Source organism: Balaenoptera musculus, chromosome X (assembly GCF_009873245.2).
Source record: "Balaenoptera musculus isolate JJ_BM4_2016_0621 chromosome X, mBalMus1.pri.v3, whole genome shotgun sequence".
Taxonomy (NCBI): domain Eukaryota; kingdom Metazoa; phylum Chordata; class Mammalia; order Artiodactyla; family Balaenopteridae; genus Balaenoptera; species Balaenoptera musculus.
The window spans coordinates 36013582-36028246 of record NC_045806.1 but is presented as its reverse complement, the minus strand read 5'-3'; the positions used below and the strand labels follow the sequence as shown (position 1 = coordinate 36028246).

The window sequence follows — 14665 nt, the reverse complement described above, 5'->3', positions numbered from 1 at the left end:
AAATAAGCAACTCGAGAAAAGCCCACCACAATGAAAAACTTCTACTTCTAGATAAATGTTGATGGAGCCCAAGGAGACGACCTTGTTTTCAGATGACAACTAAAAGCATTTCCATTTTACTCTTGAGCTGTGTACATCTCAGTGGAATGTCTTTAAAACAATTAACTGATTTTTGTATGGGTCTGTAATTTGTTTTGTGGAGGAAAGTTTTAGTGTGGTTTAAGAACATTTCCCTTGAGACTTTACAACCTAAGAAAATGAGTTATTAAAACCTTTGATATAACCCCAACTTTAAACTTTGAGGTATAAAAACTGTCAATTTTCTACCTACCTGTAAATTATCAGATTACCATGAAGCAGTTCAAAATATTAGTGGCCATATTTTCATTGTTGTGTTCACGTGGCTAAAAATACTTAAAATTCAAACGGTTTAATCCAACTGGAGTTTTCCAAACTGCAGAACACTAGTTTATTAATCTTCTGGTTCTCTTAAAAAAATAAGAGTTTGAGGAAAAAGAGTATGTCTCTTTCTTTAGCAGTAATCCTTGCAGTAACCCAACTGTAGGGAAGCACCAACAGGTTTCTATGGAAGTCATATTTCTTTGGAACTTGGCAACAAATAATTACTTCTCAGATACCCAAAAGCAGAGCAGATGGAATTTGCTAGACAATTAAATGAATTTTCACTTCTATCACTCCCGTCAAATACATGACCTGCTTTATTTCTGATTTAAATGAACTTTGAAACACCAAAGTGTTTCACAAATCTTGGTCTTAGAACGAACGGTTAAGCCAGCAATTAGATCACAGTCCCATTTTTGAAAGGCTTAGATATGAATATAGAAAATAAGGGCTGAATCCCTCTATTTGTAAACATTTCCCCTTTAAAGGTCCCTTTAAATCGATTACACCTCTAATTTACTTTCCGTTTAGAAATCTTATTTTAATAAATAAAAGGGGAAACCAAAATTTAATTTATAAAGTTTTATTTTTGTATATGTGCTAAATCTTAGGAACTGTGGACAATCTTCAGTCAGTCTGTTGGCTTGTAAAAGGCTGAGAAGTATGTGATCTGGGTGGTGAAATTTTGTCTTGGGAATCTGGATTTCAAAATGAAAAAAAATTTTCACTCATTTGCAAGTTTAAAACATGGTGCACCTTTCCCCCTTTTTTTCTTACACCTAATAAATTCGGAGGAAAAGTGCTACATTTCTGCAAACGTAAAATAATCTAAAATAATCGTTGTAAATACAATCGGCAGCAAGTTCTTAATACATTTAGCACTTCTGTAGTGATTTACCACACCCAAAACCTTATTTTCAAACACTAAACACTCACATAGGTGCAGGACCAATTTTGGTTGAGCCCTGCTAGGAAACCAGTACTGAATGGTTTTTCTCAGTAACACAAGAACTGGGGGGAGGGGAGGGGTGTTTTACTTTCTCGGCAGTATGTAGTACCTTCAAACTAGAGACCAAAATTGGGCACTTATGAAAAGGCAATTTTTTTAAAAATCCAGTTATAATTCTAAATAAGGCAGGATATATCCACCAAAGTAACCACAAAATTCAGCAAAGTAAGAGTTCACGGGAGAACATATGCTGGAAAAATACTAAGAAAAAACGGAAAGGAACTATTTTGGAGTAGTCATCTGAGTATTCACAGACTTGCTTTCATTTACAAACGTAATTCAAATAAAAAAGGCTCCTCATCTTTTTAACCCACTACTAGGATTAAATACTTAAGTTGTTATCATTCACTAATAAAAGTTAATCATGAAAAAAATATAAAACATTTTAATTCTAAATTTGTACATGTAACAGCTAAAAGAGACAAGGTTGGGAAATTTTCATTGAGCGAAAAATGAACCAAGACAAAAACCCCAAATATGATTATGTTCTTATTTCTGCCTCTACAATGCTGAACATGAAAATTTGGTTGGTGGAGGGCTTAGAAACAGCAGCAATATGGTTTTAACCAAGTTGTGCACTGAAATACTTAGCTCCAATAGGGCAAAGCCCTTGTTCACACAGATTAACAATGAAAATATCTTCAGTCTTTTTGTTAACAGATTCTACTGTCTTCTATAAAGTATAATCATGCCATTTAGAATTCCAGGGGTACTTCTTTGAAAGGAAGACTAGTGATTCCGCAACAAACATGTAAAGTAGGAAATATATATATGGCTCAAGAAATCAGTTGAGGGAGAATTAAATAATCTTTAGGCACTTTGAAGACTTGGAAGTTTAAAATGTGCCATTTATGTTCAGAAAAAGACCTCAAAATCCACCACTATGTTGCTCTTACAATAACATGCATCTTAAAATTTTCAGTTAATACATTAATGCTTGCTTAAGAGTTAAATATAGAAAATAATTTGCACAAACAAACAAAAATAACTCTCTCCATTCACCTCTCCTAGATCCTGGTCACAACACAGACCATTCTTCCTCAGATGGAGGGGGAAAGGATTCACAAGCCCTCACCTGGCACTAGGGGACTTGTAAATTCAAAGCAACGAAGGTGGGATCCCCCTCCAAGGAGAAAAATTCACAGTCGTTTAAAATGTCAGGTTTTTCGTGTCTAGGAAGTCATTCGTTTTAAAATTAAGTATATTACATACTTTTGTTAAGGACCAGGAAACACAAAAATCATCTCAGATGGTTAGGTGGTGTATTTAATGATAGCAACTTGTCCAAATAAATTTAGCCTATTCTGCTCATTGTTAAGGAGGCTTGGAATTGAGGAACTTCTAAATTAAAATTAACAACTGGAATTGCAGACAGTGTGTATGACTCTGGCTTACACTTAACAAACTCAGATGTAATATACTTAAGGCAAAAACAGGATCTATCTGGTGTCAAAATTTCCTAATATTACAGAAAACCTAGAAGCACAGATTGACTACAGAGTACTGCAAATAAGATACCCAAAGCTTTATCTTAAATACCTGCCCCTTTTAATCACAAAATAACACAATTCTCAATTTTGTTTCTGCTTTGTTCAATTCCAACTATAGCCTTTTTGACAAAACATTTGCCTATTAACTGAACTGTAAAAAATACAACCAAGCTTGTGCTCATTAAATATACATGTATATAAAAAACATACAAAAAGTACAAGATTGATTATGTTAGGAAACTTTTACAGTGTCAACAATCCTGTTTTTCTCTAAATCTGTTAGTAAAGGGCCAAAGGTCAAATCTTTCTGTGCACAAAAACTCAATGTGACTGAACTCCTGAATTCAGTGTCATGCCTAGGCATGCTATGCACAGAATTATTTTTAATGTGCAGTCCTTAAAAAACAAACAAACAAAAAAAGACAAAAAATTAACCAAAAAACCAAAACACACCACAGGACAAAAAGTTCTTCTTAAATCAAATTCTATTTGTGAATTCAGCAAAATAATTTCTATAAAATAAAACAGCAAAATATTTAAATAGAATAGGGTGGACTGTATCTGTTTGCAGGGGTATTTGGTTTTTAGACAGGTTCCAAAAAATTACACACATTCAAGTTACCAATTCTTTTAAATACAGTATTAATTCATGAGTTCCTTACCTTTAATTAAATGCTTATTCTGAAATTATACCTCAATTATATTAACTAACCAGTTTCGTTTTTAATTAGACCCTGCTTCAAATGTTAAAATTTTCGGAATAATGGAAAAGGAGCTAGGACAATTCTTGCTTTCAAGTAAAACTGTGACTGAGCAGAAGCTCAGCCAGACATCTTGGTGCAGTGGTACTCCAAGCACTGTGGGATTCTGATGACTTCCACTTCACTGGGATCCAGCAGAAGGAAAGTTTTAAAAGGTTCTCCTAATAAGCTCTACCAAAGAAACAGAACAAGCACACCAAATACAGTCTTCTATTATGCTCCAAGCATCCTGGCATAGCAAATTTTTGCATATTTGTTTTAAATCTTTTAAAATTCCCATTACTGATACTTAAGTTTCCTTATCCCACCCAGAGGTTGAACTGTCAAACATTAGATGTAAGCAACATATGTGTAACTGAAAACCACCTGTTTATCACATTTCTCCCCTTGTTTTGTATTTTATATTCTAGGTGTAAGACGGAAAAGCTCTGAGCAATACAGCTGTCGCACTGGGACAACTGCTGTCATTATGGTAATTTTTTCCTCATTGGCTACACTAACCTGGTGTGAAGCCATGCTACATGTTACAGCGTAACTATAGCTTCAAAGTGATTAACCTAACCTCAGAATAAAAAGGCAATGAAAAAGATCTAGAAACAATGTTACATCACCAAATTTTCCACATCAACCAAATAATTTAAAGGTTACCAGCCTTTCACTGCTCATAATAAAACTGACTCCAGTGGCAAAGAATTAACATGAAACTATTGGTGTGGTTGAAATGGATGGGCTCTGGTTTGTTGCTGTTGGTTTATTTTTTGTTTTTGTAAAGGAGTTGATCCAACTGCCGTTAAGGCAGGCAACACTGGTTGCAGAGTGCAATGGGTATAACAAGGAAATTAACTTCTGTAGGTTTTGTAGATCTGTGAGTCTCATCAAGAAAAAAGTTTCTTGCTTAAGAATTAACAGTCAAACATTAATATACTATATACACCTTTGCCATTTACACGTTAGCATCAGGCCATTTATTACAAAACACTATACACTTTCCACTGCAGGCGGGTTATATATTGACAGCAAATTTCTGCAGGTAAGACAGTGAATAAACTTTCCACTCCATGTTGATTAGGAATAGTTTTTCTAGTTTTAAATATTAGCCAGACACAGAAAAAGGTTGGACTGTAAGGCCTGGGTGCACAGTCTTGATGGAACCAGTTAATCATGTGCATTTCACTGATCCTTCGTCTGAGGTGGGGATACTTCTTCACTGCCTTCATAATTTTCTTGTGCTCGTTGGCCAGTTCTCTGAGGGTTGTTCATGTGATGTGCTGCTGGGCCTGTATACGGCTGTCCATGCACATGGTTATTCTGGGAGGGGAGAAGAGATCTGCATGTTAAAACTTTTCATATATTAAACTTCATCTTTAAAGATCACAGGCTGAAGTTTGTGGAAATGTAAACATTTCTTTTATTCCTAGGACTGACAAAGAGTAAATACACTTGGGCTAATGATGGAAAAGAAAAAAAAAAAAAGTGGTTTGAAAGAGAAAAGGTAGCCTAAATTCAAACCCCAAAGCCCCAAATAAGAGCAGTGTAGGTCTGTTTAATTCTTTGGCCAAAGTGATTTTAAGTGCCAAAAATTATTTAGATTCAAGTCTGACAAATAAGGGATAACACAGCCCATTACTGCTCGTGGTAAAAAATATTCATGAAAAGTATCTGTGAGCTGGAACACATCTATCCTCACTCTTCTGAGCACCTTGAAACTCCCATATGAGAAATCTGATTGAATGATCATATGAGGTCTGCATGAGCAACAATCCGGAACACAGGATGATGTTAATGAAAACAAAACAACACTGAAGATAGTGGATTAACCGGGCATGATTAATATATGAGTTTTCTCAGGGCCGAGGAAAATAACTCTTCTCCTTGTGGATTTGGGTCCTTAATGTTTTAAACCCCTGAACTCTCATTTTTCTGTACGTTCCCCACCAGTCAAGCCAAGAAGATTATAGGCTTTAACTTTCTATAATTTCTATTACGAAAATTATGAATATGCATTTTCCAGTCATATTCAACATTTCTAGTCAGCATGCTTCTATTTCCACCCAGAAATATAAGACAGAATGCTTAAATAATGGTTCTGAAAGCATGGTTCCTAGACCAGTAGCAGCAGCAGCTGGGAACTCGTTAGAAATGTACTGAGGGGGATTCCCTGGTGGCGCAGTGGTTGAGAATCTGCCTGCCGATGCAGGGGACACGGGTTCGAGCCCTGGTCTGGGAAGATCCCACATGCCGCGGAGCAACTAGGCCCGTGAGCCACAATTACTGAGCCTGCGCGTCTGGAGCCTGTGCTCCGCAACAAGAGAAGCCACGATAGTGAGAGGCCCGCGCACCGCGATGAAGAGTGGCCCCCACTGGCCGCAACTAGAGAAAGCCCTCGCATAGAAACGAAGACCCAACACAGCCATACATACATACATATACATACATACATACATACATACATAAATTAAAAAAAAATAAATTAAAAAAAAGAAATGTACTGAATGAGAAACGCTGGGGTGGGCCTAGCACTCTGCTGCAACAGCCCACCAGGGGATTCCCATGCTTGTGCAAGTTTAAGGACCACTGCCTCAAAAGATCTGAATTAGTCACATCTGGGGTTTAGAAAGTCACATCTCATTTAGAACGTTTCTTCATCGAAATTTATTTAGTTATTGATTTCACAGAAAAATTCATGGAAATCTGTCAAATCCCTGATTTTTTTCCAACAATTTTTACTGTCATTGTCTTGGTTACGCTAAGTAATAAGCAAACACTTCTTCCTTCACTGCCATATCTTAGTGCCTTCAAAATCCACTCGCACACTTAGCCTAACAGGAAATGTCGTCTTAATCCATTATACTAAATATTGATTATCATTTTATATTGACGTGAATAATCATAGTTTTACGAACTTCATCTACTAGTACAAGAGGGGCACATATCTGACCAGGAAAACACCACAGGGGCAAGCTCAAACATGCCACATTGTGACCCCATGCCAACCATTCCTCTTTTGATCATGCCCCCAAAGCTAGTCTAGATAATCCCTCGATTACTTTACAGTCACAACAAAAAACTTAGCCATCCTTTAAATAAAGCATAAAGATTGGTTCTAGGGAATAAAAACACGAGCCAAGCCCAATATACCTGCTGATACTGAGATCCAGGTGAATGGGGGTATAACGGGGCGTCTTCAGGTGGAGGTGACTCATGCTCATCAGGGGCATCTTGGTCATCTGGCTCCTGATTTTAAGTATTTAAAGATAAAGAATTATGTAGCCAAATTCAAGTTTATTTTTAATTTTTTTTCTATTTGAAATAAACTCTTTAAAATCTAAAAAACTGACCCACTAACAACTTTTCTTTTACTACAGATAAACAAAGTAAACTGAAAGGAACCTGATTTGGGTTCTCTTAGAAATACTAGATTCAGGCAATTTCACAAATATTTCTCTAAAAGAAGGCTCCCTCATTAAGACCACATATAAATAAAACTTCAACCTGATTTTTTCCCCATTATCATTAATACATAAACACTGGCCTATAAAGTAAAGAATTACTTTGCTTTCTTCCATTTCTATCTGCTGCACACTGGTGGCTTTTTTTACCTCCTCTGGACAGAGTTCACAAGCTTTTGCAAGTGTCATCCTAGCACTATGGGATCTCTCCAAGAAATAACCATTTGATGTTTCATTGCTTTGCACCGGAGGAGACCAATTGTTGTAAGTGTACTGAGGATTGCCAGTGTATGGTCGTCTTTCAAGTTCATCTCCAAGCCATTCCACTGCCCAGGTCCACTTTCTTTTAAGATCTCCATTGCCCTTCAAAAGAAAATAAAACTATATATGTAAAAGGTTTTGGAATGCTTTTCAAAGGTAACTTTAAACGACAACTCCAAATTCTCATAATTCTCTTCTTTTAAAACAGAATCCTTAATTCTGATTCAGATTTCTACAAAATTATATGTGTGTGTGTATATATATACACATATATATATATATAGAGAGAGAGAGAGAGAGAGAGCGCGAGAGAGAGAGAGAGAGAGAGAGAGAGAGCGAGAGAGAGAGAGAGAGAGAGACCCTCACCTGCAGAATCTGGTAAGCAACAGGACAATTGCTAAAGAGAGCTACCATACATTTTATACACTGGTATGCTCTTTTTTGATAGTGATTCTTAGAGCGCTGGATTGTGTCAAAGAGCCCATCTCGGTCATCTGGGATTCCTTTAAGTGCATTATGAATTCTGAAAGAGAACCAGATAAATAAAAACTTCTAAAATCAAATAGCAGCTAACATTACTGAGTGCCTACTATGTGCCATTCAATAAATGTCTTTGATGTACTCATGTAATCTAATGCTAGACGGTAAGTCCTCTTCTTAAACCCTTGAACACAGATAAGAAAAATAGAGAGGTTAAAAGGCTTGCAACCCAAGGTCATATGGCCGCCTGGTACCAACTTATTACCAATCCAAAATGACAAATATCATATGATTCCAGTTATATGAGGTATTTAGAGAATAGGCAAAAATCAGAGAAAGCAAGAATAATGGGTACAGAGTTTCAGTTTGGGATGATGAAAAAGTTCTGGAGATGGATAGTGGTGATGGTTAACACAATATTGTGAATGTACTTAATTCCACCAAACTGTACACTTAAAAATGGTTAAAATGGTAAATTTTGTTATGAATATTTTACAATTTTTCAAAAAATATTTTAAAATTTACCTGCCTGCAATTCTACTCTAAGCTATATATCCAAGAGAATTGAAAACAGGTGTTTAAAAAGAAATACAAAACTTGTACATGAATGTTCACAACAGTATTATTCACAGCAGCCAAAAGGTGGAAACAACCCAAATATCTACCAACAGATGAACGAATATACAAAATGTAATGTACCCATACAATGGAATATTATTCAGCCATAAAAAGCAATGAAGTACAGATATGTACTCTAACATGGATGAATTTGAAAACATTATGCCAAGTGAAAAAAGCCAGATACAAAAGAACACATTGTATGATTCCATTCATATGAGATGTCCAGGCAAGTCCTGGATATTTTGCCTATGGACAGACCAATTCATAGAGGTAGAAAGCAGATTAGTGGTTGTCAGGGGCTGGGGGATGGGAGGACTAGGGAGTGACTGCTTAACTGGGTTTGGATTTTCCTTTTGGAGTGATGAAAATGTTCTGGAATTAGACAGTGGTAATGGTTGCACAACATTGTGAATGTACTAAAAGCCACTGAATTGTATGCTTTAAAATGGTTAAAATAGTGAATCTTATGTTAAGTGAATTTTACCTCAATAAAGAAACATTACCTAAAAAACCTTTTGTATACCTTATATTTTACTTAATAGAACGTTCCAAATCAAAATTCAAGTTTGCTTTGTTTTTTTGTATTACATGCATTTATAAAATCTGTTTTGTTTGGAAATCATGACTTTGTAATTTTGCAAAGTTTAATCATTTCAGACCACACAATCAACCATGTACAGGCTTCCTGCTATTTAATCTGAAACACTGCAGTGTATATTCTGTTTTTACCTTCAGTTTTGTCAAGTGATAATGAATCAACTGCTTTCAAATGCCATTTTTATCAATATTATCTTTCCCTCCCTTGTTCCCCAATGCTTAACGGTGCCAGGCCCACGGGAGATGCTCCATAAATACACACTGCTTACTAAATGACCTAAAAGCCCACTATGAGAAAATTATTTTCAAGCTTGGTGCCAGGGACTCGTAACAACAATCTTATCATTACACAAAAGTCAAATTCCCATGTTTAATCCTGCACACATGCCTTTAGCATTATTACTTGCTCTAATGAAACAAGAGAACTAAGATGTGGCTAATTGGCTTAAGGCTATAAATGCATACAATATTTTCAAAAGAAAATAATGAAAAGTTAGATTCCATTTCAACCAACTCTTAAGTTTCAGATCCTTTGATCATATTGAGAAGAGTAGTGGTAGTATTCAAAATAAGCGGCTATAGTTTTAGAACTACTAAATTTTGTGTTTAATGAAAATTGATCTCTGGTTTAATGCTATTTTTACAATATTCATTCAACTGTTGGAACTCTATGATGGTAATTCTGGTGAATAATTTGAAAATATTATTTCATGAATTCTGGCATTTGCAATCCCCACTAAGACTCAAGATTTTAATTTCTCTTTAAGCATTTTGTTGTTATAAAACTTGTTTTCATGTTTCTGTTATTGATTGATTGATTGATTATGTGGCCGTGCCGTGCAGCATGTGGGATCTTAGTTCCCCGACCAAGGATTGAACCCTTGCCCCCTGTAATGGAAGCGAAGAGTCTTAACAACTGGACTGCCAGGGAAGTCCCAGGTTTCTGTTTTAATTATTACACTGACAGACAGGAGGCAGTCTGTTATATGGATTCTCAATTGTTTCCCAACATAAACTCTTACACTACTGTCCATGTAGGGAGGGAAGTTACACAATCTGGCAAAGTTGCCAACCAATTCCATAGTTCATCATCATCTGTATTGCTGTTGGGATTAAGGATAATGTATTAAGCTTTTACGTAAAAAGAGGAATTCTGGAGGAACCTTGAGGGACAGCTAAGCTGGATAACCTTAGTCCTAAATTAATAAATATTAAAAATAAAATTTAAAAATTAAATAATAAAATACAAATAAATAAAAAATTGCTAACTCCTAAACCTCTCGTACGTATATTGAAAAACTAGTCACGATTCATGCTCATTTATTCACGGATTCCATATCTGCAGTTTTGCCTACTTGCTAAACTTTATCTGTAATGGCAAAAATCAACTCTTTGCAATTGCAGTCACGTGCAGAGTAGCAAAAACAACTGAGTTGCCCAACACACGTTCCCATCTGAAGTGGAACAAAGTGATATTCGGCCTTGTTTTAGCTCATACTGTAAACAAGTATCCTTTTTCCCATCTATTTCAGTGACAGCTTTTCACATTTTTGTGCTTTGTGTTATCTCACTGTTTAGAAAGGGCCTCAAATGTGTAGTGCTAAAGTGCTGTCTAATGTTCCTAAGCCCAAAAGGGCTGTGATGTGCTTTGCAGAGAAAATATGTGTCAGATAAGCTTTGTTCAGACCCGATTTATTGTGAGTTCAACGTTAATAAGTCAGCAATACATATTAAATAACGTGTCTTTAAACAGAAACACACATTAAAAACAGGTTATGTACTGATTGGTTGAAAAGAAAAGTAACCAGAGACTGGCAAGAACCTAACCCTGTTTTTTTCCCCAGGAGCAATGATTTAGTATTTGCTCATTCAGTGTTCACAGTGACTTTCAGACCGTTAACTACCATGAATAATGGGAACTGACTGTACTTACTGAAGGCACTATTTTTAGATAACCAAGTGTTATCTCATGTAATTCTAAAACTAACGTAATCTAATCCTAAAATAACCCTAGAGCATCATTAATGAAATTGAAACATTTACAAAAAAATCCCCCCAAACAAAAAACACAACAATTGAAAGAAAAAGGTTAGTATATTAAGTATGCAACTTGGGCAATGAGAGCAAAAAATAAAAAATGAAATAAAACTGTGAGGAAGGGGGGACCTTTTTATTCATTCTTATGTTTTGTTTAAGATAAAACATTTATTAGATCTTCAAGAGGTAAACAAAAATATGTGCCGACTGGTAATTTCAGTTACTCTAAAAGCTGGGCAAGGAACAAAAAAGGGTATCTACCTGTGAGTCTGCCAGGAGTCCTCAATCAGTAAGATCTGCAAAAGCAGATCCAAATAGGGCCGGAGTTCATAAGTATAGGAATATGCAACCTAAAAACAGGTAAGACATGGTGAAGAACTTATTTAAAGCAGCAACAGTGGTGATCCTTTCGTAATGTGTAATGTATAAAAATATCAAATCACTATGTTGCACGCCTAAAACTAATATAATTGTAAAGTCAATTATACTTTAAAAAAAACTATTTAAAAAAATAAAAATATAAAATAAAGGAATAACAAATCAAATTATAGAGACATATGAATGTATATTTTCCTTTAACCTGCCAGAGAAGTTCACTGAGGACAGTAGATGAGAACTGAGGATTCTCCCAGCAGCAAAAACGAAGCAATTTGACGGTTTCCTCTGAGTTACTGCAGTCCTCAATGATTTTCTTCACATAACTTGTCCTCACAAATAAAATGTCTGCCACATTCTGCTGAATTGGCATTATAGGTTGTGATAAATTAGGATCACCAAAAGGATTGGGAAGAGGAGGATTACCTAGAATACAGATTTGTCATCAATGAAAAACGAATCGGCTTCTCCACAGAAAATAGCTTATGAATTTTTTATTTTATGAAAATAATATTTTAAATCAAGTTTCCTGAGTACAACAAAGAAAGTAATATTAAGCATTATAATGATCACATATATCAAGATGATAAAATGTAAAACTGAAATGGCAACACTGGCGTTTTCTTTATATAAAAGTTAATTCTTAAACTACTTTATAAACAAGGTACCAACCTCAGTAACAAGTAGACAGAAAGATTCCCTTTAAATATGAGAAAAAGGTGCAGGACTCAAAATATTATTAAATATTCCAAGCATGGACTTTCAGACTCTCGTTTTATTTTTAAATATCTTTGGAATTACTTTGAATCAGGTACTATATATGGCCAGCAGTACTTTAAAACCAATGTAAAGAATGGAGTATTTGACTTTACCGTTGATTGAAGACTGCATTCTTGACGAGACATTGCAGCATCGGATTAGCTGTGACACTACTGAGTATAATTTGCCTAATTCAGCATACTGATACTTGATTGGAGGACCTGGACCTTCATCTAAAGACACAAGCATAAAGGTAGCAGGTACACTCAATTTCAGAAGCTGTGTCTTCTCCGCCACACCTACAATAAAGAAGGGAGAAGCAGGAAGAGAGGGGAAGAATTATATGAGAGGAAAGAACTGGGACGGAAGGGCTTCATAATAAAATATTTTTCTACAACTTTTATGATCAGAAGATCACTTTTGCTTAGCATTTACTTACTTCAGCAATCAGAACCAAAAATCTACTGAGTTAGTATAACTGGATTTAAGTATTAAAATGGTTAAACAGTGACTATGACATTCCAATCCTACTGGGCATAAGGAAGAGAAACACTTTCTATGGCCTGGGGAGTCTCGAGAACTAGCCTCGTCTGCAATCCTCATCATTAGGTGAATGACGAAAACTGAGAAATAAGAATTCTTTTATGAATTGCCTTTCTTCCTCAGCCAAGCTTCTTGAAAGACGCCTAAACTCGTTCCCTCTACTTTCTCGTCTTCCCAGTCCTCAACCCATGCCTATCTGGCTTCTGCCCCCTTTTCTGGTTTAAAGCTAAGGAATAGTTCTCAAACCATAACCATTTCCTCCTTTCTTGGGTTCCTCTCTTATTTTCTTTCTATCTCTTCTTATTCTTTTTTTTTGTTTGTTTTTTCTTATTCTTATTTGTGAGTCCTCCTTCCTCTCTTCAAAAGTGATGGTCCTCAAAGTTCCCATGTCAGGCTATCTTCTCACACCGTATACCGTATGCCTTCCCTGGACGATCAAACCCACTCTAATGGCTTCAAGTTCCAGCTATTTTCATTCAGCTGATTCCAAAATATTTCCAGACAAATAGACCACCGCTCTACTGGACATCTCTATTTGGGTGTCACAAAGACTCAAATTCCCTGTCCACGTTCTTCCTCCTGGGTTTCCCCTCTCAGTACATGGCACTACTACCTGCTCAGTTTGTCAAGTTGGAATTCTGGGCATCATTCTTAACATCTCTTCTGTGTTCCCCTTCCCCGAATACCCAATCACCAAATCCTACTGTCCTTATCTCCAATAAAAAGCACCAGAATCTGACTACTTGTATCCCGCTCACTGCCAGTTCCTCAGTATAAGCCACAACAACGATTTTCTATCTATAGATGACTTTAACAATCTCTAGTCTTACTCCCCAATAATCCATTCCACACTGCAGCCTGGATCTTTCTAGAAGCCATGTCTATTCAAAACTCTACAATGGCTCATCAATGCCCTCAGGATAAAGTCCAGAATCTCTCACAAGGCTTGACAGAATAGCACAATTAGAGAATTCTACTCACCACTCCTGCCATCCTCATATTACATCAATTCTAGTCAGACTGAATAACTTTCATTTCCTCCAATGAGCCATGCTGAATTTATTCCAAGTCTCTGCACCTGCTGTTCACTCTGGATGGAAAAACTCAACCGACCAATTCCTACATCTTCTCCACTAAGTCCCTCACACTCCCCCTATGATGTACTTCCATAGCACTTTGTATTTTCCCCATTATAGCCATAAACATATTTTATGGCAAGTACCTTTTAATTTGCTTCTATACCCCATTAGAAAATAGGTGTCTTATTTATTGCCATGTTCCAAGAAGTATAATAAATACAGGTCCACAAATCCCTTATCTGAAATCCTGAGATTCAAACAGCTCTTAACATCAATATAAACAAAGTTCATTCATAAAGTCGCTGTGAAAATCTGGCCTGAACTGACAAGAGGCTATTTACATCTTCAATCATCCCCTCCCAGTGTGAATATTCACGTGTATGATTACAAAGTGCTGTTTCGGACCCTGCTCTAGGGATGTTACATAATTCAGGGCATATGGGCTATTTTACCTTTCTTAAAACCAAACAGTTCTGAACCACAAAGCATATCTGGTCCTAAGGATTTCGTATTAAAGTTTATAGACCCATATTTGCTTTTAGCAGGGAAATTTTAATTAGATTAGATTATGGACCAACGATGCATGTTTTCTGAACAGGGAATACCTAAAAAGGGAGTTGAACAGAGTGAGATTTTTATAAATACCTAAGATTTGGCATTTCTAAGTGTGAAATACAGATTCCCCTTATGCTTGTTTGCATAAATATTCTTTTCAACTACAAATATGCAAGCATCTCCAGTATGGGAAGGTAAGGGAAAAGACGACAAACGCAAAGTAGAATGTTGCTTATGTTAAAAGGGC

General features: G+C 36.1%; 1 protein-coding gene across 4 annotated transcripts in view; it reads right to left on the bottom strand.

The window, feature by feature from the left end:
* Window positions 1-3368: 3368 nt before the first annotated feature.
* Window positions 3369-14665, bottom strand: part of USP9X (ubiquitin specific peptidase 9 X-linked) — a 121912-nt gene continuing 110615 nt past the window's right edge. For 3 of the 4 annotated variants that reach the window (XM_036839142.1, XM_036839145.1, XM_036839143.1), the window contains 7 exons: window positions 12355-12540; window positions 11688-11908; window positions 11369-11457; window positions 7739-7895; window positions 7262-7474; window positions 6801-6896; window positions 4833-4970 (listed from right to left, as the gene is read on the bottom strand). In XM_036839142.1, the coding sequence (XP_036695037.1) occupies window positions 4833-4970; window positions 6801-6896; window positions 7262-7474; window positions 7739-7895; window positions 11369-11457; window positions 11688-11908; window positions 12355-12540 (1100 nt within the window). Of the gene's footprint in view, window positions 4971-6800; window positions 6897-7261; window positions 7475-7738; window positions 7896-11368; window positions 11458-11687; window positions 11909-12354; window positions 12541-14665 lie in introns of all 4 variants that reach the window. The other variant, XM_036839144.1, reaches the window with a different exon arrangement.